General features: G+C 52.8%; 1 protein-coding gene across 1 annotated transcript; it reads right to left on the bottom strand.

Moving 5' to 3' along the window:
• Positions 1–96: 96 nt before the first annotated feature.
• Positions 97–27801, bottom strand: Phldb3 (pleckstrin homology like domain family B member 3). Its single transcript, XM_045134179.1, has 16 exons — positions 27721–27801; positions 26931–27347; positions 26038–26262; positions 25654–25791; positions 24353–24481; positions 23407–23571; positions 22672–22782; positions 22482–22565; positions 21590–21700; positions 15316–15415; positions 15092–15182; positions 14919–15006; positions 14586–14642; positions 9249–9468; positions 6931–7016; positions 97–525 (listed from the first exon to the last, which is right to left on the bottom strand). Exons 1-16 carry the CDS (start codon positions 27799–27801, stop codon positions 391–393), a joined length of 2238 nt encoding a protein of 745 aa, XP_044990114.1. The 3' UTR covers positions 97–390.

Here is a 27801-nt window from a genome sequence, read left to right as displayed (position 1 = left end):
AAAAAATAGCTCGACTCCAAGGTTTCCACAACTTGGAGGCCCTGCCAAGGGGCAGAGGGGCTCCAGCAGGTCTGGGGGTGGAAACCACAGCATGAGTCCTGGTTTTCCACCACGCTTTAATTCACTATCACAGGAGCACCAATAAATAGTTCCTTCCTCCCCAGCATTCCTTCTCCTCCTCTTCCTCCGGGGGCTGGGCCCCAAGGCCAGGCAAAGCTGGAGCCACCAGCAGCCCACGTTTACACAGCTCAGACCAGCTGAGCAGCAGCTGCTCAGATCCAGCAGAGGAGGGTTCAGACTTTCAAGTGGGCAGAGCCCTGGAGGACCAGCCAGTGAATTAGGGGGCTCAGGGACACTGGACGCCCCCACTCTCCAGAAGACGATGGACACTCAGGGGGCATGGTTCTCATCAGCAGCGGTCACTATGACGTCCATCCAGATGCGCATGGCTTCGGGGCTTGGGGCCACCATGTAGAAAAGGCGCTCATAGGTTTTGACGCAGAAGGTCAGGCGGGGGCTGGGGCTCTGGAAAAGGCAAGAAAGAGGGTGGTCAGAAACACGGACAAGCCTGGGTTTCAATCCCCACTTGGGAAGTTATTTAGGACTGAATTTCAGTTTCTGTGTTTTCCTGAATGGTGGTCTTTGCCTCCTTGGGTCAAAAGGATGAAATGAAGGCCAGGCGTGGTGGCACTCACCTTTAATCCCGGCTCTCGGGAGGCAGAGGTAGGAGGATTGCTGTGAGTTCAAGGCCACCCTGAGACTACACAGTGAATCCCGAGTCAGCCTGGGATACCATGAGACCCTTCCTCAAAAAAAGGAGGATTAAATGAGGGCTGGAGAGATGCCTTAGCAGTTAAGGTGCTTGCCTGCAAAGCCAAGGACCCATGTAAGCCAAATGCACCAAGGGGTGCATGTGGCTGGAGTTCGTTTGCAGTGGCTGGAGTTCCGTCAAGACCATTCTCTCTCTCTCTACCTGCCTATCTCTGTATATCTCTCTCTCAAATAAATAAAAAAAAAATTTTTTTTAAAGATTAAATGAGTGAACATAAAATAGCCCATATACAGTGTGCTATTATTCATTTGGTAAGAAAAAGAATGTGAAAAGCCCCTAAAACCTGCAATCATTTCCCCTCAGCCTCCAGAGCGGGGAGACTGCTCAACGTCTAACTAGGATCCACTGATTGAGCACCTACTGCAATCGTTTCCCTCAGCCTCCAGAGCGGTGAGACTGATCAACGTCTAACTAGAATCCACTGATTGAGTACCTACTGCAATCGTTTCCCCTCAGCCTCCAGAGCAGTGAGATGATCAACGTCTAACTAGAATCCACTGATTGAGTACCTACTGCAATCGTTTCCCTCAGCCTCCAGAGCAGTGAGACTGATCAACGTCTAACTAGAATCCACTGATTGAGCACCTACTGCAATCGTTTCCCTCAGCCTCCAGAGCGGTGAGACTGATCAACGTCTAACTAGAATCCACTGATTGAGTACCTACTGCAATCGTTTCCCCTCAGCCTCCAGAGCAGTGAGATGATCAACGTCTAACTAGGATCCACTGATTGAGCACCTACTGCAATCGTTTCCCTCAGCCTCCAGAGCGGTGAGACGCTCAACGTCTAACTAGGATCCACTGATTGAGCACCTACTGCAATCGTTTCCCCTCACCTCCAGAGCGGTGAGACGCTCAACGTCTAACTAGGATCCACTGATTGAGCACCTACTGCAATCGTTTCCCTCAGCCTCCAGAGCGGTGAGACTGATCAACATCTAACTAGGATCCACTGATTGAGCACCTACTGCAATCGTTTCCCTCAGCCTCCAGAGCAGTGAGACTGATCAACGTCTAACTAGAATCCACTGATTGAGCACCTACTGCAATCGTTTCCCTCAGCCTCCAGAGCGGTGAGACTGATCAACGTCTAACTAGGATCCACTGATTGAGCACCTACTGCAATCGTTTCCCTCAGCCTCCAGAGCAGTGAGACTGATCAACGTCTAGCTAGAATCCACTGATTGAGCACCTACTGCAATCGTTTCCCTCAGCCTCCAGAGCGGTGAGACTGATCAACGTCTAACTAGGATCCACTGATTGAGCATCTACTGCAATCGTTTCCCTCAGCCTCCAGAGCGGTGAGACTGATCAACGTCTAACTAGGATCCACTGATTGAGCACCTACTGCAATCGTTTCCCTCAGCCTCCAGAGCAGTGAGACTGATCAACGTCTAACTAGAATCCACTGATTGAGCACCTACTGCAATCGTTTCCCTCAGCCTCCAGAGCAGTGAGACTGATCAACGTCTAACTAGGATCCACTGATTGAGCACCTACTGCAATCGTTTCCCCTCAGCCTCCAGAGCGGTGAGACTGATCAACGTCTAACTAGAATCCACTGATTGAGCACCTACTGCAATCGTTTCCCTCAGCCTCCAGAGCAGTGAGACTGATCAACGTCTAACTAGGATCCACTGATTGAGCACCTACTGCAATCGTTTCCCTCAGCCTCCAGAGCGGTGAGACTGATCAACGTCTAACTAGGATCCACTGATTGAGCACCTACTGCAATCGTTTCCCTCAGCCTCCAGAGCGGTGAGACTGATCAACGTCTAACTAGAATCCACTGATTGAGCACCTACTGCAATCGTTTCCCTCAGCCTCCAGAGCAGTGAGACGCTCAACGTCTAACTAGGATCCACTGATTGAGCACCTACTGCAATCGTTTCCCCTCAGCCTCCAGAGCAGTGAGACTGATCAACGTCTAACTAGAATCCACTGATTGAGCACCTACTGCAATCGTTTCCCCTCAGCCTCCAGAGCGGTGAGACTGATCAACGTCTAACTAGAATCCACTGATTGAGCACCTACTGCAATCGTTTCCCTCAGCCTCCAGAGCGGTGAGACTGATCAACGTCTAACTAGGATCCACTGATTGAGCACCTACTGCAATCGTTTCCCCTCAGCCTCCAGAGCAGTGAGACTGATCAACGTCTAACTAGGATCCACTGATTGAGCACCTACTGCAATCGTTTCCCTCAGCCTCCAGAGCGGTGAGACTGATCAACGTCTAACTAGAATCCACTGATTGAGTACCTACTGCAATCGTTTCCCCTCAGCCTCCAGAGCAGTGAGATGATCAACGTCTAACTAGGATCCACTGATTGAGCACCTACTGCAATCGTTTCCCTCAGCCTCCAGAGCGGTGAGACGCTCAACGTCTAACTAGGATCCACTGATTGAGCACCTACTGCAATCGTTTCCCCTCAGCCTCCAGAGCGGTGAGACGCTCAACGTCTAACTAGGATCCACTGATTGAGCACCTACTGCAATCGTTTCCCTCAGCCTCCAGAGCGGTGAGACTGATCAACATCTAACTAGGATCCACTGATTGAGCACCTACTGCAATCGTTTCCCTCAGCCTCCAGAGCAGTGAGACTGATCAACGTCTAACTAGAATCCACTGATTGAGCACCTACTGCAATCGTTTCCCTCAGCCTCCAGAGCGGTGAGACTGATCAACGTCTAACTAGGATCCACTGATTGAGCACCTACTGCAATCGTTTCCCTCAGCCTCCAGAGCAGTGAGACTGATCAACGTCTAACTAGAATCCACTGATTGAGCACCTACTGCAATCGTTTCCCTCAGCCTCCAGAGCGGTGAGACTGATCAACGTCTAACTAGGATCCACTGATTGAGCATCTACTGCAATCGTTTCCCTCAGCCTCCAGAGCGGTGAGACTGATCAACGTCTAACTAGGATCCACTGATTGAGCACCTACTGCAATCGTTTCCCTCAGCCTCCAGAGCAGTGAGACTGATCAACGTCTAACTAGAATCCACTGATTGAGCACCTACTGCAATCGTTTCCCTCAGCCTCCAGAGCAGTGAGACTGATCAACGTCTAACTAGGATCCACTGATTGAGCACCTACTGCAATCGTTTCCCCTCAGCCTCCAGAGCGGTGAGACTGATCAACGTCTAACTAGAATCCACTGATTGAGCACCTACTGCAATCGTTTCCCTCAGCCTCCAGAGCAGTGAGACTGATCAACGTCTAACTAGGATCCACTGATTGAGCACCTACTGCAATCGTTTCCCTCAGCCTCCAGAGCGGTGAGACTGATCAACGTCTAACTAGGATCCACTGATTGAGCACCTACTGCAATCGTTTCCCTCAGCCTCCAGAGCGGTGAGACTGATCAACGTCTAACTAGAATCCACTGATTGAGCACCTACTGCAATCGTTTCCCTCAGCCTCCAGAGCAGTGAGACGCTCAACGTCTAACTAGGATCCACTGATTGAGCACCTACTGCAATCGTTTCCCCTCAGCCTCCAGAGCAGTGAGACTGATCAACGTCTAACTAGAATCCACTGATTGAGCACCTACTGCAATCGTTTCCCCTCAGCCTCCAGAGCGGTGAGACTGATCAACGTCTAACTAGAATCCACTGATTGAGCACCTACTGCAATCGTTTCCCTCAGCCTCCAGAGCGGTGAGACTGATCAACGTCTAACTAGGATCCACTGATTGAGCACCTACTGCAATCGTTTCCCCTCAGCCTCCAGAGCAGTGAGACTGATCAACGTCTAACTAGGATCCACTGATTGAGCACCTACTGCAATCGTTTCCCCTCAGCCTCCAGAGCAGTGAGACTGATCAACGTCTAACTAGGATCCACTGATTGAGCACCTACTGCAATCGTTTCCCCTCAGCCTCCAGAGCAGTGAGACTGATCAACGTCTAACTAGAATCCACTGATTGAGCACCTACTGCAATCGTTTCCCCTCAGCCTCCAGAGCGGTGAGACTGATCAACGTCTAACTAGAATCCACTGATTGAGCACCTACTGCAATCGTTTCCCTCAGCCTCCAGAGCGGTGAGACTGATCAACGTCTAACTAGGATCCACTGATTGAGCACCTACTGCAATCGTTTCCCCTCAGCCTCCAGAGCAGTGAGACTGATCAACGTCTAACTAGGATCCACTGATTGAGCACCTACTGCAATCGTTTCCCCTCAGCCTCCAGAGCAGTGAGACTGATCAACGTCTAACTAGGATCCACTGATTGAGCACCTACTGCAATCGTTTCCCCTCAGCCTCCAGAGCAGTGAGACGCTCAACGTCTAACTAGGATCCACTGATTGAGCATCTACTGGCCAACTTCAAGTTGTGTCAATCCCTTCAGCTGGGAAGACGGCTGAGCAGTTAAAGGCGCTTGCTTACAAAGCCTGCTGACCCAGGTTCAATTCCTCAGTACCCACGTAAAGCCAGATGCACAAAGTAGTATATGAATCTGGAGTTTGTCCGCAGAGGCAAAAGGCCCTGATGTGTCCATTCTCTCAAATAAGTAAAAATATAGGGCTGAAAAGATGGCTTAGCAGTTAAGGCACTCGCCTGCAAAGCCAGAGAATCCAGGTTCAGTTCCCCAGGACCCACATAAAATATATTAAATCCCTTACTTACATCCATTATGATTTCTTTCGCTTTTGGATTTTTCGAGGTAGGGTCTCACTTTACACCAGGCTGACCTGGAACTCACTCTGTAGTTCCAGGCTGGCCTCCAATTTACAGTGGATTTCCTATCTCTGCCTACTGAATGCTGGGATTAAAGGCATGTACCAGTATACCCAGCCCCAATTATTATTATTATTATTATTATTTTTTGAGGTAGGGTCTCGCTCTAGCCCAGGCTGACCTGGAATAAACTATGTAGTCTCAGGCTGGCCTCGAGCTCACAGCAATCCACCTACCTCTGCCTCCCGAGTACTGGGATTAAAGGGTAATGCCACCACGTCTGGCTCCCAATTATGTTTTTAACCCCGGGAGGATGGGCTGAAGCGTGCCCTTCTGCAGATGAGAAAAACTAAGGGCAGGGAAGTAACTTCCCTGACGTGACACGGACTGGAGGCCAAGGTGAGCTCTGAACAGCCGTAGCTGGCTTTTCCACAGAAGATCCCAAGTACTCTGTCAGCTGCCAACATGGAATTTTCTGGCACTGCACTGACTTAGGCGTCTCGCTGTGTGGCCCAGGTTGGCCCCCAAGCTGAGATCACTCTCCCTCAGTCTTCTGAGTGTTGGGTTCATGGGCAGGCACCACTGCGCCGGGCCACAGGCTGAACTCCGGATCGCTGCCTCCATCACCACCAGTTGCTGTTGTGTGCGGGACACCGGAGTATCCTGACCCTGTCCGTGGTGGGTGGCTCTCCCCAGGGTGATTTAAGAGATTGGACAGATGGGCTGGAAGGATGGCTCAGTGGTTAAGGCACTTGCCTGTGAAGCCTGAGGAGCCAGGTCCAACTCCCCAGAAACCACGTAAAGCCAGATGCACAAGGTGGCATGCATGTGTCTGGAGTTGGTCGGCAGTGGCTGGAGGCCGTGGAGTGCCCACTCCTCCCCCTCACCCCCGCAAATAAATTAAACAAGGAGGACGCCTGCAGAGCTTCATCAGGACAGGCGGCACTGGCCTTGAACTTAATATGTAGCTCAAGATGACCTTCAACTCTTGCCCTATCTGCCTCTAGCTCCGAGCGCTGAGAAATAAGCACGCGGCCCCACTCCTAGTTACCCGGTGTTGAGGACTGAAACTGGACCTCAGGCATGTTAGGCAAGCACTCTGCCACCGAGCTACCGCCCAGACCTTTGGCCTTTCTTTTTTACTAGAGGGAGAGGAGAGAGAATGGGCACGCCAGGGCCTCGGCCACTGCACGCCAACTCCAGACGCGTGTGCCGCCCTGTGCACGTGTAACGCCTGCGCGTCCTGTGTCACTTTGTGCATCCGGCGGGTTCCGGGGAGTTGAACCTGGGTCCTTAGGCTTTGTAGGCCAGCGCCTTAACCACTAAGCCATCTCTCCAGCCCTCCCTTTGGTCTTTTGATGATGATGTTGCTTGACTTGTTTTGAGACAGAGTCTTCCCACCGAGCAGGGCATCACCTTGAAGGCACAGCGTAAGTGATCATAGTAGACTTCTTCGATGGCCTGGAAGTAGATGACGCCTTTGAGCTTGGTCTCTTCCTTGTCTGGTGGAGGGAGGAGAGGGAGGAACAGAACCAGTGAGGGACACAGGCGTGTGAAAGCCGGAGTCACGGGGCCCAGGACCTGAATCTGGTTTGGGTGGGGTGAAGGGATGTTGTGACAGATGTCTATGCTAGACAGGAAACAGTCTGAATGCAGGGACTGCAGTCCCTGGTCCCTAAGAAGGGGAGAAACTAAAGGAGAACTTGGAAAGTAAGGGACTATCTTGGGCTCCAGGGCAGCTGAAAGTACACACGGCATAGATTCAGGCTCCTAGCTTCTTAAGCAAATGGGACCTTGGCTGGGCGTGGTGGTGCATGCCTTTAATCCCAGCTCTCGGGAGGTAGAGGTAGGAGGATCACCATGAGTTCAAGGCCATCCTGAGACTACATAGTGATTTCCAGGTAAGCCTGGGCCAGAGTAAAACCCTACCAGAAAATGGGACCTTGAAAAATTAGGGGGAAAAAAAAGCAAAAGAAAGTAAAGGGGCTGAATGCTTAAGGAGTGTCCTGCTCTTCAAAGCTGGCTTTATTCACCCCTGGATTAACAAGCTGATAGCCTACCTGGCACTATCAAGTATAACAAACGCAGGAAAGAGAGGGTCACTGAATTTACAGCGTAGTTTTGTTTCTTTGGAGACAGCCACGGGCAGTGTGAGGCGGACTTGTTGGATTCACTATGTGGAGGCTCGATGGAGCCATGAGGATGGACCGTGGGCTGCAGTGGAGACCCAGGGGCAGAGGCCAGCACTGAGGGATGGCAGCTGAGAAGAGCTGCCGGCACATGACGTTTTCCTGGGCTGTGAATGGCCCAGCTGAAGGGACTTGACACTGGTCAGAGCTGTTGGACTTGGAGCTACAGAACTTGATGTTTGGGGCTGCAGAAATGGCTTAGTGGTTAAGGCACTTGTCTGCAAAGCCTAAAGCACCCAGGTTCGATTCCCCAGGACCCACATAAGCCGGATGCACAAGGTGGTACATGCGTCTGGAGTTTGCTTGCAATGGCAGGAGGCTCTGGCATGCTCATTCTCTCCTCCTTTCTATCTACCTCTTCCTCTCTGTCTCTCCCTCTCTCTCAAATGAATAAATAAAAATATTTTTTTTAAAAACAGAAAAAATAAAAGAAAATGGGAGCCGGGCTTGGTGGTGCACACCTTTAACCCCAGCACTTGGGAGATAGAGGAAGGAGAATCACTGTGTGTTTGAGGTCAGCCTGAGACTACAGAGTAAATTCCAGGTCAGCTTGGGCAGGAGTGAGAACCCGCCTCAAAAAAATACAATCTGCCGGGCGTGGTGGCACACGCCTTTCATCCCAACACTCAGGACGGAAATGTAGGAGGATCACCATGAGTTCGAGGCCAACCTGAGACTATTTAGTGAATTCAAGGTCAGCCTGAGCTAGAGTAAGACAATATCTTGAACCCCCAGGCCCCCCCCCCCAGAGAAAAGGAAGGCTGAAGAGATTGCTCAGCACTTGCCTATAAAATCTGACAACCTAGGTTCAATTCCCCAATACCCATGTAAAACTAGATGCAGAAAGTGGAACATGCATCTGGAGTTTGTTTGTAGTGGCTACAGGCCCTGGTGCGCTCATTCTCCCTCTGTCTGCCAGGCATGGTGGTACACACTTTAAACCCAGTTCCTGGGAGGCAGAGGTAGGAGGAGCACTGTGAGTCTGAGGCCAGCCTGGGACTACAGGATGCCATCAGCCTGAGCTAGACTTAAGACCATACCTTAAAGGAAAATAAAATAAAATGGGTGTGAAGCCAGAATTAAAGTAAACTATTCATGGGCTAGAGAGATGGCTTAGAGGTTAAGGCACTTGTGTGCAAAGCCAAAGGACCCAGGACAGATTCCCTAGGACCCAGGTTAAGCCAAATGCACAAGGGGGCGCATGCATCTAGAATTCGTTTGCAGCAGTTGGAGGCCCTGGCATGTCCATTTTCTACCTTCCCCCCTCTCTCTCAAATAAATAATAAAATTTTTTAAAAGTCATTAAAAATAAGTAAATAAACTATTCTCTATGTGCTGAAGAGAACCAGGGTTTGGATACTGGGTGGGCTGAGGAGGAAGGAGTCATGGGGAAGAGGGAACCCAGGATTCTGGGTGTAGGGCAGGCGGTGGGGGCCCAGCCCGGGACTCCTGTGGCGGGAAGATATGGAGGCCTGGCATCCGGTGCTCTGAGGGCGGAGGGGGTCGGGAGCCCCTGGACCCTCCCCGGTCTGGGGACGGCCTTACCAGCGTAGTAGGACAGGCGCCGCGCCTGGCGGTCAAAGCAGAACCACCGTTTCCTCCAGGTCTTGATGCGGCCGCCCATCTTCACCAGGGGCCCCCGACAGCAGCCCCCGGACACCCGCAGGTGCGGACAGCTTTCCGGACTGTGGCCCCAGCGCTCCAGGTGCTGCGGGAGGTCCAGGACCCGGGGTCCCGGAGGGCGGGGCGGGGGCGGGGGCGGCGCCTGCGGAGGGAGCAAGGGCAGCTCCAGGTACTCATGCATGCACATGCTCAGACCCTCACTTTCGTTTGGAGAAGCTCCACCTCTCAGACTCAACTTATCAAAGTGCTCAGAAGTGGGGCTGGACACAGAGAGAGTGTTCCGTGGCTAAAAGCATTTGCTTGCAAAGCTTGACAGCCCAGGTTCGATTCCCCAGGACCCAGGTAAAGCCAGATGCACAAATTAGCACGTGTCTGGAGTTTCGTTTGCAGTAGCAAGAGCCCGTGGCATGCCTATTAATTCTCGTTCTCTCTCTGCCTCTTTCTTAAATAATAAATATTTAAGAAAGTTCTGGGCTGGATGGATGGCTCAGCAGTTAAAAGCACTTGCTTGCAAAGCCTCACAGCCTGAGTTCCATTCCCCAGGACCCACGTAAAGCCAGATGCACAAGTGAGGCATGTGTCTGGAGTTCGTCTGCAGTAGCACAAGGCCCTGGCATGTCCATTCTCTCATTCTCTCTCTCCCCCCTGCTTGCTAATAAATAAGTAAAACAAAAATCTTTTTTAAAAAAGTTCTGGGGCCAGAGAGATGGCTTAGCGGTTAAGACGCTTGCCTGTGAAGCCTAAGGACCTGGGTTTGACCCCACGCAAGCCAGACACACAAAGGTTAGGCAAGCGCAAGGTCGCACATGACCACTCGGTAACCCAAGCTTCTGGAGTTCAACCGCAGTGGCTGAGGCTCCGATGCACTAATTCTCTCTCTCTAAAATAATAATAAAGCCGGGCGTGGTGGCGCACGCCTTTAATCACAGCACTCAGGAGGCGGAGGTAGGAGGATCACTGTGAGTTCGAGGCCACCCTGAGATTACATAGTAAATTCCAGGTCAGCCTGAGCTAGAGTGAGACCCTACCTTGAAAAACCAAACTAATAATAATAATAATAATAATAATAATAATAATAATCAGTTCTGAGAAGTGACAGTGGAATGTTCAGCACTAAATGAGACATCTCTGTCACACCCTCCAAAGCTGTGGGACCACTGTGGAAGACGTGGTGGAAAGAACTGAAGAGCCAGAGGACGGGAGAAGGACTTGTGATGCTGTGGTCCAGATACAAAGTGGCCTCACAGCGACTGATGCTGCCCTCTCAAGACCTGAGTAATAGGAGAGCAAAGAAGGAAAGTGATGACCCCAAACTAGAAGAGGGGCCGTTGGAAAGAAAGGGTTCAGTGGAAGGGGGACAAAGGAAGGTGGTGGGAGAGAGTTACGATCAGGATGTACTGTGTGTATGAATGGAGGTTATCAATTTTTTTTTTAATTTTTTTTTGAGAGCGACAGACACAGAGAGAAAGACAGATAGAGGGAGAGAGAGAGAATGGGCGCGCCAGGGCTTCCAGCCTCTGCAAACGAACTCCAGATGCGTGCGCCCCCTTGTGCATCTGGCTAACGTGGGACCTGGGGAACCGAGCCTCGAACCGGGGTCCTTAGGCTTCACAGGCAGCGCTTAACCGCTAAGCCATCTCTCCAGCCCTCAATTTTTTTTTTTTTAAAGTACTAAGCTGGGCGTGGTGGCATCTGCCTTTAATGGGGAGGCAGAGGTACGTGGATCACCATAAGTTCAAGGCCACCCTGAGACTACAGAGTGAATTCCAGGTCAGCCTGAGCTAGAGTGAGACCAACCCTACCTCGAAAAACAAAAAAAAAAAAAAGGATGTTTTGGGGGCTGGAGAGATGGGACTTCACATGGGTAAGGCACTTGCCTGCAAAGTCTAAGAACCCAGGTTTGATACCCCGGTACCCAGGTAAAAGCCAAATGCATAAAGTGGCAATACATCTGGAGTTTGTGTGCAGCAGCTGGAGGCCCTGGTGTGCTTCCTCTGCTTGCAAATAAATAAATTTAAAAAGTATGTGTTGCCAGAGCAAGACCCTACCTTGAAAAACTAGAACAAAACAAAATTAAAAAAAAAAAAATGGCATTTTTATTTTAAAGATGCTGCTGACCACAGCTGGTGGCCGCCATGAAGCCCCCACATACAATCCCAGTATCTGAATCTGAGACAGGAGGATTGCTGCAACTTCTGGGCTAGCCTGGGCTGCAGATGCTACGGGCAAGGAACCCGAGCCAGGAGGGGCTGTGAACACCTGAAATCCCGCACGTGGGAGGCCGAAGCAGGAGAACTGGAAGCTCTAAGTCCTCCTCACTAATGCCACATGCTTGTACAAGGGGGCGCAGGCACCTGAGCTTGTTTGCAGTGGCTGAGGCCCTGGTGCAGCTCGACTATCTGCCTCTTCCTCTCTCTCATAAATAAATAAATCAATAAATCTTGGGCTGGAGAGATGGCTTAGCGGTTAAGCGCTTGCCTGTGAAGCCTAAGGACCCCGGTTCGAGGCTCGGTTCCCCAGGTCCCACGTTAGCCAGATGCACAAGGGGGCGCACGCGTCTGGAGTTCGTTTGCAGAGGCTGGAAGCCCTGGCGTGCCCAATCTCTCTCTCTCCCTCTATCTGTCTTTCTCTCTGTGTCTGTCACTCTCAAATAAATAAATAATTAAAAAAAAAATAAATCTATATATATGTATATATGTATATATGGAGATGGGGAGGGGAGAGGGAGAAGATTTTTCTAAGTTCCCGTGTGACAGGTGAGGAAAGGTTATGGCTCACCAAGGTCACAATGCTTGGCCAGAGGGGTTTAGGATTCTCAACCCCCCAGCCGTCCAAGCAGGGTCACGTCCAGGGAGCCCCTGCTCCTCATGGAGCCCCGGTCCCTGAACTGAAGCAGGGCACAGTGGCACCCGCCTCCCAGGGCTGGCCCTGGCTCGGGCTCAGTCCATCTAAGCATGAACCCCAGGGCTGTACTTACTCCTGGGAGGGGGTGAAGGGGACATGCATGCAACAGACACTGCTTAATAAATGATGAGAAGAAGGAGTGGTGCATTTTTAATGAGGCCGAGCTTATGCTCAACAGCCCAGAATTTTCCACCACTTTTTATGTTCCCCTGCCAACAGTTTAATATTTTATTTTTATTTATTTATTTATTTGATGGAGAAAGAGGCAGAGAGAGAGAGAGAGAGAATGGGCACGCCAAGGCCTCCAGCCACTGCAAACAAACTCCAGATGCATGCACCCCCCTTGTGCATCTGGCTTACGTAGGTCCTGGGGAATTGAACCTGGATCCTTTGGCTTTGCAGGCAAATGCCTTAACTGCTAAGCAATCCCTCCAGCCCAATAGTTTTTTTTTTTTAAACTTATTTATTTACAAGCAAAAGGAGAGACAGAAAGAAAGGGGGGAGGGCAGAATATGAATGGGCATGCTAGGGCCTCCAGCCACTGCAAACGAACTCCAGATGCACATGCCACTTTGTGTGTCTGGCTTTACATGGGTACTGAGGCATTGAAATCAGGTCGCTAGGGTTTGCAAGCAAGTGCCTTAAACCAGAACTCTCTCTCCAGCCCTGAGATACTACCTTTAAAAAAACAATTCCAGCCAGACATGGTGGCGAACACTTTTAATCCCAGCACTCGGGAGGACAGAGGTAAGAGGATCACTGCAAGTTCAAGGCCACCCGAGACTACATAGTGAATTACAAGTCAGTCTGGGCTAAAGCAAGACCCTACTCCCCCCCCCCGCAAAAGGGGGGTGCTGGAGAGATGGCTTAGTAGTTAAGGCACTTGCCTTCGAAGCCTAAGGGACCCAGGCTCAATCCCTAAAGACTGATGTGAAGTCAGATGCACAAGCGAGCGCATGCAGCTAGAGTTCATTTGCAGTGGCTGGAGGCCCTGGTGCGTGCATTCTTTTTTTTTTTTTATTTTTGTTGCTGTTTATTTATTTGAAAGCGACAGAGAGAGAGAAAGAGGCAGATAGAGAGAATGGGCATGCCAGGGCCTCCAGCCACTGCGAATGAACTCCAGACACGTATGCGCCCCCTTGTGCATCAGGCTAATGTGGGTCCTGGAGAATCGAGCCTCGAACGGGGGTCCTTAGGCTTCACTGGCAAGCGCTTAACTGCTAAGCCATTTCTCTAGCACCTGGTGTGTGCATTCTCTATCTGCCTGTTTGTCTCTTGCAAATAAATAAATAAATAAATTTTCTTTCTTTTTTTTTGGGGGGGTTTTTCGAGGTAGGGTCTCACTCTGGTCCAGGCTGACCTGGAATTAACTCTGTAGTCTCAGGGTGGCCTTGAACTCAAGGCGATCCTCCTACCTCTGCCTCCCGAGTGCTGGGATTAAAGGCGTGCGCCACCACACCCGGCTCTATAAATAAATAAATATTTTTTAAAGGCTCTTGAAAAACATAAAGTTCAGGGGGGCAAATACAGATGGGATTGGTAAAACGTGACTCCACAGTGACAAGTGTGGGACCTGAGGGTTTGGTACATGGGTGTGTTGACTGATTCTTCTCTACCTTTGCATATGCCTAAATATTCCTTTTCTTTTTTTCTTGGTTTTTTCGAGGTAGGGTCTCGCTCTAGCCCAGGCTGACCTGGAATTCACTACGTAGTCTCAGGGTGGCCTTGAACTCACGGCAACCCTCCCATCTCTGCCTCCCGAGTGCTGGGATTAAAGGGGTGCGCCCCCACGCCCGGCCTGGGTCCTTCCATGATGTGATGACTTAAGGGGTTCATAAGGGCTGCACGTACTCGCTCCCACTCTGCAGTAACTCCGGAGACTGCTGCGGCGTGCGGCGCAGTGGGGAGAGGAGTGGACGCGGCTCAGTGGCAGAGCCTGTGCTCGACCCACACGAGATCGAGGTCCAACCCGCAGGACCAAACCCCAAAACCGAACAGACTGAAACAAAGAACGCGGAAGTGGAGGCCTGCAGCGGGGGGCCGGGGCGATGGCTCGGCAGGGCAAGGTGCTTGCTTACAGATCCTGCCGGCCAGGGTTCGACTCCCAAGCCACCCACGTAAAGCTGGACAGGCAATCAATCCACTGTGGTGACAAGAGCCCCGCTGTTAGGCCCACATACATGTGCAAGTAAATAAATGCGGCAGAAACTGGGCGCCTTTCACTTTTCCTTCAGTGTGCCGAGCAAGAGCCTTTCTGTTGCAATGGAAGACGGGAAGGGGTGAGATACAGGAAAGGACAAGGGTGAAAGGTCAGGAGGGGACCTGAGCCTGGGGTGGGGTAGGGGGGGAACTGACCATGATGGCAGGAACTGCAGGACCTGAGGAACTGTCTGGGCTCCTTCTCGTCCCTTCCTATGGATCCATGAGGAGGAATCAGTAAATATCCCAACTAGTAAGACAGAGGGAAAGGGGTCTGGACCCCTGGGTCTGAGGGAGGAGGGCTGGGCTTGCACCCTTGGGTCTGAGGGAGGAGGGCTGGGTCTGGACCCCATGGTCTGAGGGAGGAGGGCTGGGTCTGCACCCCTGGGTCTGAGGGAGGAGGAATGAGGCCTGTATCCCCCGCTGTGAGAGGGAGGACGGGCAGGTACAGGACCTCCCACGTGGATGAAGCAGGGCTCGGGGTCTCACCCGGGCCTTGAGCAGCCTCTCTCTCTCTGCCATAGCCTGCTGCAGGAGCCTCTCCATGTGGGCAATGTCTGGGTGATGTGCCCCGCATCTTGGCGGAGAAAGCAGAGGTGGGGTGGTCACCACGGCTTGGTCTCCTCTTCCCCCTTTCCCTCCCCCGTGTCCCCCTGACTCACCTATTCACGGGGCCACAGTTAAGCAGCTGATACAGAGGGTGTCTCCCAGGCGTCCCCACTGCTTGTGCCAGAGCCGAGGCCTCCCGGGGTTCTGTGGAAGGAGGGACAGGGCGAAGAAACTGGATGTGCCCCCAGCCCAGCCCCCTCACGTCTCCCCAGACTCCCCAGCCCGCCTCTCTGTCCTCCAGCACAGGACTCGAGAGGCAGGAATAGGAGGGGCTTACCTGGACAGTGCAGGGACAGAGGTCGGGGGCCTCCCCGCTGGCTCGCCCTCTCCCCCCTCCGCCGCGGCAGGCTTCCCGTCCTCTGGAGGCCAATGGACCCCTGAAAACACACACGGAGCCTGCTTTACCGTTTGAATGTGAAATGTCTCCCAAGAGGTTCCTGGGTTAAGTAAGGTCTCTGTTGCCAGGAGATGATGGGCTCTGGGGACGTGACTGGATGGTGACGGTTCTGTCATCAGATCAACCCACTCCTGGAGTTGCAATGTGATGGCAGTCCTGGGAGGTGCTGGAAACAGGATGGTGCCTATCTGGTAGAAGAAGGTCACCTGGCACACGCCCTGGAAAAGCATGTCGTCCTGCACCTTCCCTTGCAGTCTGCTCCTTGGCTACCGTGGCTCTCGGGCTGGAGAGATGGCTTAGCGGTTAAGCGCTTGCCTGTGAAGCCTAAGGACCCCGGTTCGAGGCTCGGTTCCCCAGGTCCCACGTTAGCCAGATGCACAAGGGGGCGCACGCGTCTGGAGTTTGTTTGCAGTGGCTGGAAGCCCTGGTGCCCATTCTCTCTTCCTCTCTGCCTCTTTCTCTGTCTGTTGCTTTCAAATAAATAAATAAACAACCCAAAGTCAGACTTCAGTGGTAACTTCACGGGCTAATTGCCACACATCAAAAATCCTACTGCCGGGCGGCAGAGATGGCTTAGCAGTTAAGATGCTTGCCTGTGACGCCTAAGAACCCAGGCTCGACTCCCCAGAACCCACCTAAGCCAGATGCACAAAGTGGCACATGCACCTGGAGTTTGTTTGCACTGGCTAGCCGACCTGGCGCACCCATTCTCTAATAAATAAAGCAATTTTTAAAAAAATCCTACTGTCATGCTGGAGTCAGCCTTAGCAATTAAGACGCTTGCCTGTGAAGCTTAAGGACCCAGGTTCAATTCCCCAGTACCCAGGCCAGATGCACAAGGTGGCAGATGTGCCTGGAGTTCATCTGCAATGGTTAGAGGCCCTGGCATGCCCATTCTCTCTCTATCAAAATAAACAGGGTTGGAGAGATGGTTTAGCAGACAAGGCACTTGCCTGCAAAGCATGAGGACCCATGTTTGACTCTCCAGGACCCATGTAAGCCAGGTGCACAAGTTGACGCAAGTGTGCAAGGCTGCACATGCACACTAGGTGGTGTATGTGTCTGGAGTTACAATGCAAGCTGGAGGCCATGGTGTACCAATTCTGTTTCATTCTCTCTCACTCCCACTCTCTTGCAAAAAAAGAAAAGGCCAGTCTGTTGGGATTACCTCAAAAAAAAAAAAAAAAAAGGCTGGAGGGATGGCTTAGCAGTTAAGGCATTTGCCTGCAAAGCCAAAGGACCCAGGTTCAATTCCCAAGGGCCCACGTAAGCCAGATGCACAAGGTGGCACGTGCATCTGGAGTTCGTTTGCAGTGGCTGGAGGCCCTGGCGTGCCCATTCTCTCTCTCTCTGATTCTCTCAAATAAATAAATAAACTTTAAAAAGTTAAAATAAATAAATAAAATATTAAAAACATTCTGTCAGCCTTGCTTGGTGGCACATGCTTTTATAATCCCAGGCAGAGGTAGAAGGATCACTGTGACTTCCAGGTGGGCCTGGGGCTCCAGAGTGAGTTCCAGCTCAGTCTGGGTTAGAGTAAGAGGCTGCCTTGAAAAAAAAAGAAAAATAAATAAATAAAAATATCCTGTCAAGCTGAGGATGTGGCCTCACGGGTAGAGTGCCTGCCCAGTATGCACAAAGCCCTGAATTCTATCCTTACACATGTAAACCAAGCATTTTGAGTACCCTGTAACTCCAGTACTCAGGAGGTAGAGGCAAGATCAGAAGTTCAAGGTCAGCCTTCGCTACAGAGGGAGTTTGAGTCCAGTTTGAGCTACTGGAGACCCTGTCTTAAAAAAAATAGGGGTGTAGAGATGGCTTAGCGGTTAAGGCACTTGCCTGAAAAGCCTAAAAACTCATGTTTGAATCTCTAGGTCTCACATAGTCAGACGTACAATGACCCAAGTGTGCAATGTCACATATGCACCACAGGGGGGCGCACGCATCTGGAGTTTGTTCACAGCACCTGAAGGTCCTGGCGTGCCCACTCTCTCTCTCTCTCTCAAAGTATAAAAATATGAAGCCAGGCATGGTGGTGAACATCTTTAATCCCAGTACTCGGGAGGCAGAGGTAGGAGAATCACTGCGAGTTCCAGGCTACCCTGAGACTACATAATGAATTCCAGGTCAGCCTGGACTAGAGTGAAATCCTACTTAGAACAACCAAAAAAAAAAAAAAAAAAAAAGCTTCCCAGGTTGCCACAGAAACTAGCTAGAAACCTCTTACTGACAAGTTCATCTGCTAACCTTTAACTACAATAATACACTAGGATCAATCTGCAGGTGGACAAAACGTTATTTCCAGGGGGCTGGGAAGATAGCTCGGGGGTTAAAGGCGCTTGGCTTGCAAAGTGTGCAATTCTGCAGCAGACTGAACCATGGGACACTGCGAATGTTTGCCTGTTTCACGCCTCCAAATAATAGCAGTTTCATCAGGTTCAAGGTGGCAAAAAAACAATTTAGAACTGACCTTGCCAAAGCTGTCGCTCCTATAATCCCAGCACTCAGAGCCGAGGCAGGAGTATCCTGAGTCTGAGAACAGTCTGGGCTATCCCAGTAGGGTAGTAAGACCCTACCTAAATTGGAAAAAAAAAAAAAAAAAAAAAGAGGCTGGGTGTGATGGCACATGTCTTTCAAGGCCACCCTGAGACTACACAGTGAATGCCAGGTCTGCCTGACCTCAGGGAGACAGTACCTTTGAAAAAAAAAAGGGGGGGGGCTGGAGAGATGGCTTAGCGGTTAAGCGCTTGCCTGTGAAGCCTAAGGACCCCGGTTCTAGGCTCGACTGCCCAGGACCCACGTTAGCCAGATGCACAAGGGGGCGCACCAGTCTGGAGTTTGTTTGCAGTGGCTGGAAGCCTTGGCGTGCCCATTCTCTCTCTCTCTCTCTTTCACTCTCAAATAAAAAAAAAATTTAATAACAGCAAAAAAAAAAACAAAACAAAAAAACAAACAAACAGAGAGAAACTTACAACAGACTCTTCCTACCTTAAGAGCTAAAAAAATATGTTATAAATATTGGTAAGCATAAAATATATTGAATACAATAAATTTTAGAAGTCATTTTATTTTTATTTATTTGAGAGAGAGAGAGGCAGAGAGAGAATGGGCACACCAGCGCCTCTGGCCACTGCAAATGAACTCCATCCAGATGCATGTGCCACCTTGTGCATCTGGCTTGTGTGGGTCCTGGGGAACTGAAAATGGGTCCTTAGGCTTCAGGCAAGCACCTTAACCGCTAAGCCCCCTCGCCAATTACCAAAACTTTTTAAACTGCCGGAAAGCTCTCCTCTCTGATGAACACCTTCAGTAAAGTTGCAGGGTATCAAGCCGGGCATGGTGGCGCACACCTTTAATCCCAGAACTTAGGAGGCAGACGTAGGAGTACTGCTAAGAGTCTGAGGCCAGTCTGGGACCCACTGTCCAGCTTGGGGGCTCCAAGGAAGAAAACGAGGTGGAGCACTGCCTGTGGGGAAGGCTGAAGTTGGTCCACACTGGCCCGCTTGTGGCCAGATGGATGCCTGAGTATGTTCTGCCCCAAGGAGTTCTCTCTGTCCTGCCTCCAAGGCTGCTCCCAGTCCCCGCCTGCTGGGGTTCCTTGCATGCCTCCAGCACCGTCCCTCAGCCCACATTCCTATCAGGGTAGAACTCATGCTACCCTTTGTGACAGAAGGCAAGCTTTCGGTTTTATTTACTTGCCTATGATGCTGGATTCACCAATAGCACTGAACAGCCGGGCGTGGTGGCGCATGCCTTTAATCCCAGCACTGGGGAGGCACAGGTAGGAGGATCACCGTGAGTTCAAGGCCACCCTGAGACTACATAGTGAATTCCAGGTCAGTCTGAGCTAGAGTAAAACTATACCTCGGAAAAAACAAAAATAGCACTGAACAATGCCAGAGGAAAAAGGAAAGAAACTGGAGATATTAGATGATGAAGAGACCTTCCATGTCCCTGGACTGTCAACATTAATACTGTGAAAATGGCTGCATGACCAAAGTAATCTAAAGATTCAACATAACCCCATCAACATTCCAATGGCATCCTTCACAGAACAGAAAAGAATCCAAGCTGGAGAGATGGCTTAGCAGTTAAGGTGCTTGCCTGTGAAGCCTAAGTTCCCATGTTTGACTCTCCAGAACCCACATTAGCCAGACACACAAAGGTGAAGCAAACGCAAGGTCCCACATGCCCACTAGGTGGCGCGAGCGTCTGGAGTTCAACTGCAGTGGCTGAGGCCCTGGAGTGCCAATTCTCTCTCTCTCTCTGCCTGTTTGGACCACTCTCTCAAAAAAGAGAAAGAAGGGCTGGAGAGATGGCTTAGCGGTTAAGCGCTTGCCTGTGAAGCCTAAGGACCCCAGTTCAAGGCTCCATTCCCCAGGACCCACGTTAGCCAGATGCACAAGGGGGCGCACGCGTCTGGAGCTCGTTTGCCTGAGCACCAGCATTTGTCCCTCTGCTTTCTGACTGCAGATGTGACATCACCAACTGCCTCACCCTCCTGGTGATGTGATCCTACACGATGGATAGTATGCACAGATGTGTGCCATATTAACCTCCTTTCTGAAACAGCTTTTGACAGGGTCTTTGCTAAAGCAATGAGAAAACAGCTAATACAACAAACATACAAACTTCTGCCCACTAGGCAAGCCCTCAAGTGCTGAGTCAAACCCCCAGCCCTCACTGTGGACTCTAGACAAGTGCTCTACCTCTGAGCCACGCCCCCAGCCCCTCACTGTGGGTTCTAGACAAGTGCTCTACCTCTGAGCCACGCCCCCAGCCCCTCACTGTGGATCCTAGACAAGTGCTCTACCTCTGAGCCACGCCCCCAGCCCCTCACTGTGGACTCTAGACAAGTGCTCTACCTCTGAGCCACGCCCCCAGCACCTCACTGTGGATCCTAGACAAGTGCTCTACCTCTGAGCCACACCCCCAGCCCCTCACTGTGGGTTTTAGACAAGTGCTCTACCTCTGAGCCCCGCCCCCAGCCCCTCACTGTGGATCCTAGACAAGTGCTCTACCTCTGAGCCACGCCCCCAGCCCCTCACTGTGGATCCTAGACAAGTGTTCTGCCAAGGCCCTAGGAAGCACAGGGCCCTAGGACCTCCAGTTTTAAGGAAATCTGAAGAATTAAGAAACAAGTAGAGGGGGTGGAGAGGTGGCTTAGCAGTTAAGGCACCTGCCTGCAAAACTAAACCATCCCGGGTTCCAGTCCTCAGTACCTGCGTAAAGGCAGATGCACAAAGTGGCTCATGCATTTGGAGTTTGTTTGCAGCAGCTAGAGGCCTTGGTGTACTCATTCCCACCCACCCACCATTTATCTGCTTGCAAATAAATATTTTTTAACAGATTATTTTTATTCTTTTTAAAAATCTTTTTGGTTTATTTTAATTTATTAATTTGAGAGCGACAGACAGAAAGAGGGAGGGAGGGAGGGAGAGAATGGGCGTGCCAGGGCTTCCAGCCACTGTAGATGAATTCTAGATGCATGTGCCCCCTTGTGCATCTGGCTAACATGGGTCCTGGGGAATTGATCCTCGAACCGGGGTCCGTAGGCTTCACAGGCAAGCGCTTAACCGCTAAGCCATCTCTCCAGCCCAAATTATTTTTATTCTTATTAATACTTATTTGAGAAAGAGAGAAAGAATGGGTGCACCAGGGCCTCCAACCACTGCAAACGAACTCTAAACACATGCACCACCTTGTGCATCTGGCTTACGTGGTTCCTGGGGAATTGAACCTGGGTCCGTTGGCTTTGCAGAGAAGTGCCTTAACTGCTAAACCATCCCTCCAGCTCAAATAAAATATTTTTAATAAAAGAAGCAAGTATATATCAGACCTCTGGGGAAGAGGTCTAGGTAACAGAAGTACAGAGAGGAAACCTATTCATCAATGCAGCCTGTTTGGTCACTTTTAAATTGCATGCTTGGTTTACGTGCTTCCATTTAACCATGGCAGACGTGGGTGTTTGGCAAATGAAAGGGAAAAAAAAAATAATAAAACTTGAGTCATCCACATACCTTTAACTTGCCTGATCCCCAACCATCCCCTGCCCGAGAATTCCAACATAAGTTCTGGGCTGGGACCTCTGCTCCCAGCCCCTCGCTGCCCACTGACCAGACCAGACCAGGGAGGAACGGGGAGCGGGAGGCACCTGGAGGGAGCTGTGGACAGAGAAGAGGCAGGAAGAGGCGGACGTGGAGGCAAGTGCGCCGGGGTCCTGCAGCACCAACAGCTGGCGGTCGGTCTTCTGGGTGAACAGGAGCTGGAACAGAGAGTGGAGGCTGAGGAGAGACCCAGGGACCAGGGTGCTGCCTGCTCCCGGCGCCCTGACCCCGGCTCCCAGCACCAGCTCCTTTCTCAGATGGAAAAACAAAAGCTTGGCCCCAGAGAGACAGAGTGTGGTTCTCTTACTCATTTTATTTTATTTTGTTTTTTTTTCCGAGGTAAGGTCTCACTCTAGCTCAGGTTGACCTGGGTAGTCTCAGGGTGGCCTCAAATTCACAGCGATCCTACAGCCTTTGCTTCCCAAGTGGTGGGATTAAAGGCGTGCGCCACCATGTCCGGCTTACTTCTTTTATTTTTATTTATTTGCAAGCAGAGAGAGAGAGAGACGGGGGAGAGGGAAGGAGGGAGGGAGGAGGGAAGAGCGGCCATGCCAGGGCCTCTAGCTGCTGCAAATGAACTCCAGATGCATGTACCATTTTGTGCATAAGGCTTTACGTGGGTTCTGGGGAACCGAACCCGGCTCGTTAGGCTTTGCAGGCCCAGTGCCTTAACCGCTGTGCCATCTCTCCAGTCCCCAGAATGTGGTTCTTAGTGTGTGCAGTCTCCCCAAAAGAGCCAAGTCTACAGGGAAACTGCTGGTCTGAGGTGGAAGGCCAGCACCTGGACCTGGGGGGTAAGGAGGAGGGCTGAGAGCCACCCCAGTGTCCGAGGGAGGAGAGGTCAGAGCTCACCCACCTGGGCCACGGAGAAAAAAAGGGTCTAGGACCCAGAAGCTGAGTCTGACAGAGAAGTTCCGATGGGTACCAGGGCTTCCTTACCTTTGTGAGCGCTTGACTGGGCTCGGAGAAGTCCCCACCAGGAGTTCCCTGAAGGCAGTTGAGTTCCAGCAGCCGGCTCCGCTCCTAGAACACATCACTCTCTCATCAGGTCAGGGAAGACCCGAGGCGCGGGCGCAAAGGCTCCAGGGGAGGTGAGGCGGTGGGTCAGGACGCGGGCAGCGAGACACACCTGCGTCAGGGCCTGAAGGGCCTCCTCCCTCTTGCGGCTCAGCCCCCGGCTCTCCGAGGCCATCTGCTCTCCCAGAGACTTGAGCTGCTCCTCCAAGACTTGGATCCTGCGCTGTAGGGACCCACGCTCCGGGTCACTCAGCTGCCTGGGGCCCAGCCCACCCTCCCCCAGTTCCAAATAGGGGAGCAGAGAAACAGGGAATGTCCCAGGCGTTGTGAAAAGCAGCAAGCTCTGATATCAGGAAGAGACTCCGGCTTTTTTTGAACATGGAAGTCACAGGAAGAAGTAATGGGCAGATGGATGGAGTAGATAGATTCAAATTCAGTGTCTTTCCTTTACAAACTGAGTCACCTTGGGGAAGGTTATGTAAATACTTTGACCTTCAGTTTCCTCTGTCACATTATGGAGAAAAGAAAAAAAAAAAAAGGCCCCGCTATGGGGACTCAGGGGTGAAGCCTCAGGCGTGTCAATGATCATGTCTGGCACACAGGATGTGTTCATGAAGTGTCACAGATAAGCCAGGCGTGGTGGGAGGCAGAAGTGGGAGGATCGCTGTGAGTTCGAGACCAACCTGAGACTACACAGTGAGCTACAGGTCAGCCTGGGACAGCGTGAGACCCTACCTCGAGAAACCAAAATAAACAAAAGCAAATAAATAAAGGAAAAAGTGTCACAGAACAGGAGAGGCAGGGAAGAATGCTGCCGAGGGAGGCAGGGATGGTTTGACCCGCTCACCTTATGTTGAGCCACGCTGGCCTGCAGTTCCTGGACCTTGGGGTGTGGAGTCCGGGCCCCGGGGCTGCCCCGCTCCTCCTCCTCCTCCTGCCAGCTCTCCCGCTCCAGCTGCTGGAACTCTAGGTCTTCGTAGGCTCGCTGGGCCGCATCCAGCTGCTCCCGGATCTGAGGGGAGGGAGAAAACGAGGCTACAGGCCTCTAGGGCACAGGACAGTAGTGACCTAGTGCCAATGTTCCTGGGTCTGAGGGAGGAGGGCTGGGCCTGGACCCCTGGGTCTGAGGGAGGAGGGCTGGGTCTGGACCCCAGGGTCTGAGGAAGGAGGGCTGGGTCTGGACCCCTGGGTCTGATAAGGAAGGTTGGGCCCGGACCCCTGGGTCTGAGGGAGGAGGGCTGGGTCTGGATCTCTGGGTCTGAGGGAGGAGGGCTGGGCCTGGACCCCTGGGTCTGAGGGAGGAGGGCTGGGTCTAGACCCCAGGGTCTGAGGAAGGAGGGCTGGGTCTGGACCCCTGGGTCTGAGGGAGGGGGGCTGGGTTTGGACCCCTGGGTCTGAGGGAGGGGGGCTGGGTCTGGACCCCTGGGTCTGAGGGAGGAGGGCTGGGTCTGGACTTCTGGGTCTGAGGGAGGAGGGCTGGGTCTGGACCCCTGGGTCTGAGCGAGGAGGGCTGGGTCTGGAGCCCTGGGTCTAAGGGAGGAGGGCTGGGCCTGGACCCCTGGGTCTGAGGGAGGAGGGCTGGGTCTGGACCCCTGGGTCTGAGGGAGGAGGGCTGGGTCTGGACCCCTGGATCTGAGGGAAGGGGGCTGGGTCTAGACTTCTGGGTCTGAGGGAGGGGGGCTGGGGTCTAGACCTCTGGCTATGAGTGAGGAGCAGATGGAGCCATGGTCTTGCAGGTCCAAGTAGAAAATGGGTCTGGAATCCAGGCTCTGAAGATGTTCCAAGGGTCTCACCTCCTGAACCCCCTGCAAAAGCCGCTCTCGCTGGTCCTCTGGCTGCAGGTCAAGCTGTCCCTGGGCCTCTTTCAGTCTCTGCCGAAGACTCTCTACACGGTCCCTTTCTTGGCTCAGGCGCCTCTGCTCCTACAAGATCCGCCAGGCCGTGAGCAGCCGCCTGAGCTCAGGCAGACTCACGGGACAGACAGCAAGGGTCAGACCACCCAGATCCTCGACCAAGGTGTTTACTTCTCTAGGTCAGGATTCCCCAATGTCCCAACGTCTTGTACAGGCCAAATAAACAGTTTCAAAAACAAATGGCCAGGCTGCAGAGATGGCCCAGGGGTTAAAGGAACTTGCCTGCAAAGCCTAACAGCAGGTTTGATTCCCCAGTACTGACTTAAAGCCAGACATGCAAGGTGGTGCATGCATCTGGAGTTTGCAGTGGCAAGAGGCTCTGATGCTCTTATTCCTTCTCTGTGTCTGTCTCTGTCTCCTTTCCTTACAAATAAATAAATTAAAAAAAAAAAATCAGCCAGGCATGGTGGCTCATGCCTTCAATCCCAGCACTTGGGAGGCAGAGGTAGGAGGATCACCACCCTGAAACTATGTATTAAATTCCAGGTCAGCTTGGGCTAGAGTAAAAGCACACCTCAAAAAAAATAAAAATAAAAATAAAAAATAAATAAATAACCTACATAAAAGGTACCTTTAACTACTGTGCCATCTTCCCAGCCCTCCTAGCTTGATATTTAAAGAGCAAAAAGGGAGAGGGGTAGCAAAGAAGAACCACCATCCCTACCCCGCCCCCTGAAGTGGGTATTCAACTCCTGGCCAGGACGAAAGGAAAGCAAGAAAAAGGGTCCCAGTTGTCCCATATGAGGAACGAGGGGAAAAATCAATAGGCTGGAGAGATGGTTTAGTGGTTAAAGTTCGGTTCCCCAGGACCCACATAAGCCAGATGCACATTCTCTCTCTCATAAATAAATAAATACAATAAATATATATATATTAACATTTTATTTTTATTTATCTGACAGAGAGAGAGTGGGAGAGGGAATGGGAGCAACAGGGCCTCCAGCCACTGCAAACAAATCCAGACGCATGCGCCACCTTGTGCATCTGGCTAACGTGGGTCCTGGGGAATCGAACCTAGGTCCTTTGGCTTTGCAGGCAAATGCCTTGACCACTAAGCCATCCCTCCAGCCCCAAATAAATATTTTTTAAAAAGAAAACCAACAGTTCCAACTCCAGGGGTTGTCGCCCGGAACATGGGTTCAGCGAGGAAGAAAAGTAGGAAGCCCTGGGGTGAAACCAACCTGCTCCTGAAGGTCCCGGCTGCTCTGCTGGGCGTCCACCTGCTGGGCCAGCAGCTCCCTCAGCTGGCCCTCCTCCCGCCGAGCGGCCACTCGTTCCCCTGCCAGCTCACCCCGCAGCAGGGCCACCTCCACCTCCATCTGTGCGGGGAAAGCAATGGGCTGGGGACCAGAGGCTAGGGCTAGGGAAGAGAAAAAGAGAAAGAGGGAGGGAGGGAAGGAGGGAGAGAAGGGAGGGGCCCCTGGACCTGAACTCCTACATAGGGAGGCCCTAGCCTGGGATCTGGACTTGGGAGAAGGGACAGAGCTGCAGCAACCTTGGACCAGACCCTCCAGGGACACAGCGAGGCCTGAGCGTGTAGCCTTGCAGGAGGCCCTCACCCTCACCTCGATCCTCAGTTCCTTCTTCTGACGCTGTAGTTCTTTCACGCGCTGCTCCATCAGGGCCACCCGAGTCAGCGCCTCCAGCTTCTGTCCGTGCAGCCGCCTGGCCGCCCCTCGAATCCCTTCCCCAGAAGGGGGGCTGGCCGAGGAGGAGGAAGAGGACGAGGAAGAGGAGGAGGAGGAGGAGGAGGCAGAGGCCTGGATCTGTACAGGAGGTGTAGCCTCGGGCTGAAGTTGGAGAGAGAGGGTGTGTGTGTGTGGGGGGGGGGGTGCGAGGCATCACACTCTGCAGTCCCTGAACACGTCTGGTCCCCATCCCTTTCTCTCCCAGGGTGGCTGCCTAATTCAACCACTAAGCCATGTTCTGACTTGCACCCTAACTTAAGGTCCAGATGGAAGAGGGGGGGAAGGAAAGTCAGGTGACCACCAGACCCCAAAGGCTCGCAGGCCCGGGAAGGGGGTACAAAGCTAACCCTCTTTATCTAGGTCCCCATCCTCTGACTTTCTGCGAGCCCCAGTCTCTTTTCTTCCCGGGCCCCTCAGCCTCGATCTCCTGACTTTGTGTGGGCGTCCATCACTGAAGCTCTTTACCCTCGAAGCACCTCCCTCCCTCTTCCCGGCTTTCTGCCTCTATTTGGGGGGTCTCGTCTCTCTCTCTCTCTCTGCACAGGTCTGTCTCTCTGGTTTCTATGCATCTGTCCGGATCTCTCTGTCTCTGTCGGGGTCTGTCCGGGTCTCTGGGGGTCTCTTGCGTCTCTCTGGCTGCAAGTCCGTCCAACTGTGTCCCTCAACAGTCCCCCGCTTCTGGGTGTCTCTCCCTGGCTGTGTCCCGTCTCCAGCTCGGGTCCGTCCGTCGGTCCGTCCGGGTGTCCGGGGCTCGGGCGGCTGCGCCTCACCTCGTCGCGGCAGCTCTCGGTGCTGCTGCCCTCTCCCACTTCCTCCTCTTCCTCCCGCGGCTGCTCCGCTCCGGGGCGGCTCGGGGGCTCCGCGGGGCTCCGGGGCTCCCTCGGCTCCGGGGACTCGGGCGCCTCGTCCGGGTGGCCGCGGGGCTGCGCGGTCCCTGCAGGCCCGGCGTCGGCGGCGTCGCAGGCCGGGACCGCGGGCGACCCACCGCCCTCCGCGGGGCTGCTCGGCGTCCCCATGGCTGCTGCGGAGCCCTGCGGCGGGGGTGGGCGTGGCCGGGAGCCGTGCGTGAGGGGCGTGGCCGGGAGCTGCGCGCGGAGGGGCGTGGCCTGGAGCCTGCTGGGGGCGTGGCCGGGAGCTGCGCGGGGGCGCGGCCTGGGAGCCTGCTGGGGGCGTGGCCTGGCGCCGTGCTGGGGGCGTGGCCCGGCGGTGCCTTAGGGGCGTGGCCCGAGCTGGGCGTGTCCCTGCGTGCGCGGGAGTGGGCGTGGCCTGGGCCCCTCCCTCCGGCTCTAATGTGCCCCCCTCCTCCCAGGAGGCCGGGCCAAGAGTTCAGAGGGTGGCGCCGCGCATGGGGGGCGTGGCCTGAAGTTGGGGGGCCAGGTTTGAGGGCTCCTAGGGCGACACGCCCCTGGAGGCGGGTCCGGAATCTTGAGTGTGTGTGTATGAGGGAGCGGGGTTCCTCACACCCTTCCTATTGGCTCGTCTCATACTGAGTTCCCCCCACATACACCCCGTACCCCAACTTATCCTCCCTCCCGCAATTCCCGGAGTTTCCCCAGCTACCCCCGCGGGCCACCCCATCTTCTCCTCCCCGGAGACCCTCAGTGTGGTCCAGGTGTCCTCCGAGCAGGGCAGCGGCGGCAT

Source organism: Jaculus jaculus, chromosome 14 (genome assembly GCF_020740685.1).
Source record: "Jaculus jaculus isolate mJacJac1 chromosome 14, mJacJac1.mat.Y.cur, whole genome shotgun sequence".
Classification (NCBI taxonomy): Eukaryota; Metazoa; Chordata; class Mammalia; order Rodentia; family Dipodidae; genus Jaculus; species Jaculus jaculus.
Note: the sequence above shows the minus strand (reverse complement) of the source record. Positions and strands in the feature narration are given on the sequence as shown.

Bases quoted from the DNA above. Each gene is read 5' to 3' on its own strand.
- Phldb3 (XM_045134179.1), bottom strand. From the start codon at position 27,801: ATGCCGCCGCTGCCCTGCTCGGAGGACACCTGGACCACACTGAGGGTC. The intron at 25,792-26,037 runs GTGAGGGTGAGG...TTCCCCGCACAG, and splicing joins AGAAGGAACTGAGGATCGAG to ATGGAGGTGGAGGTGGCCCT. The intron at 7,017-9,248 runs GTAAGGCCGTCC...TCCCTCCACCAG, and splicing joins GCGCCTGTCCTACTACGCTG to ACAAGGAAGAGACCAAGCTC.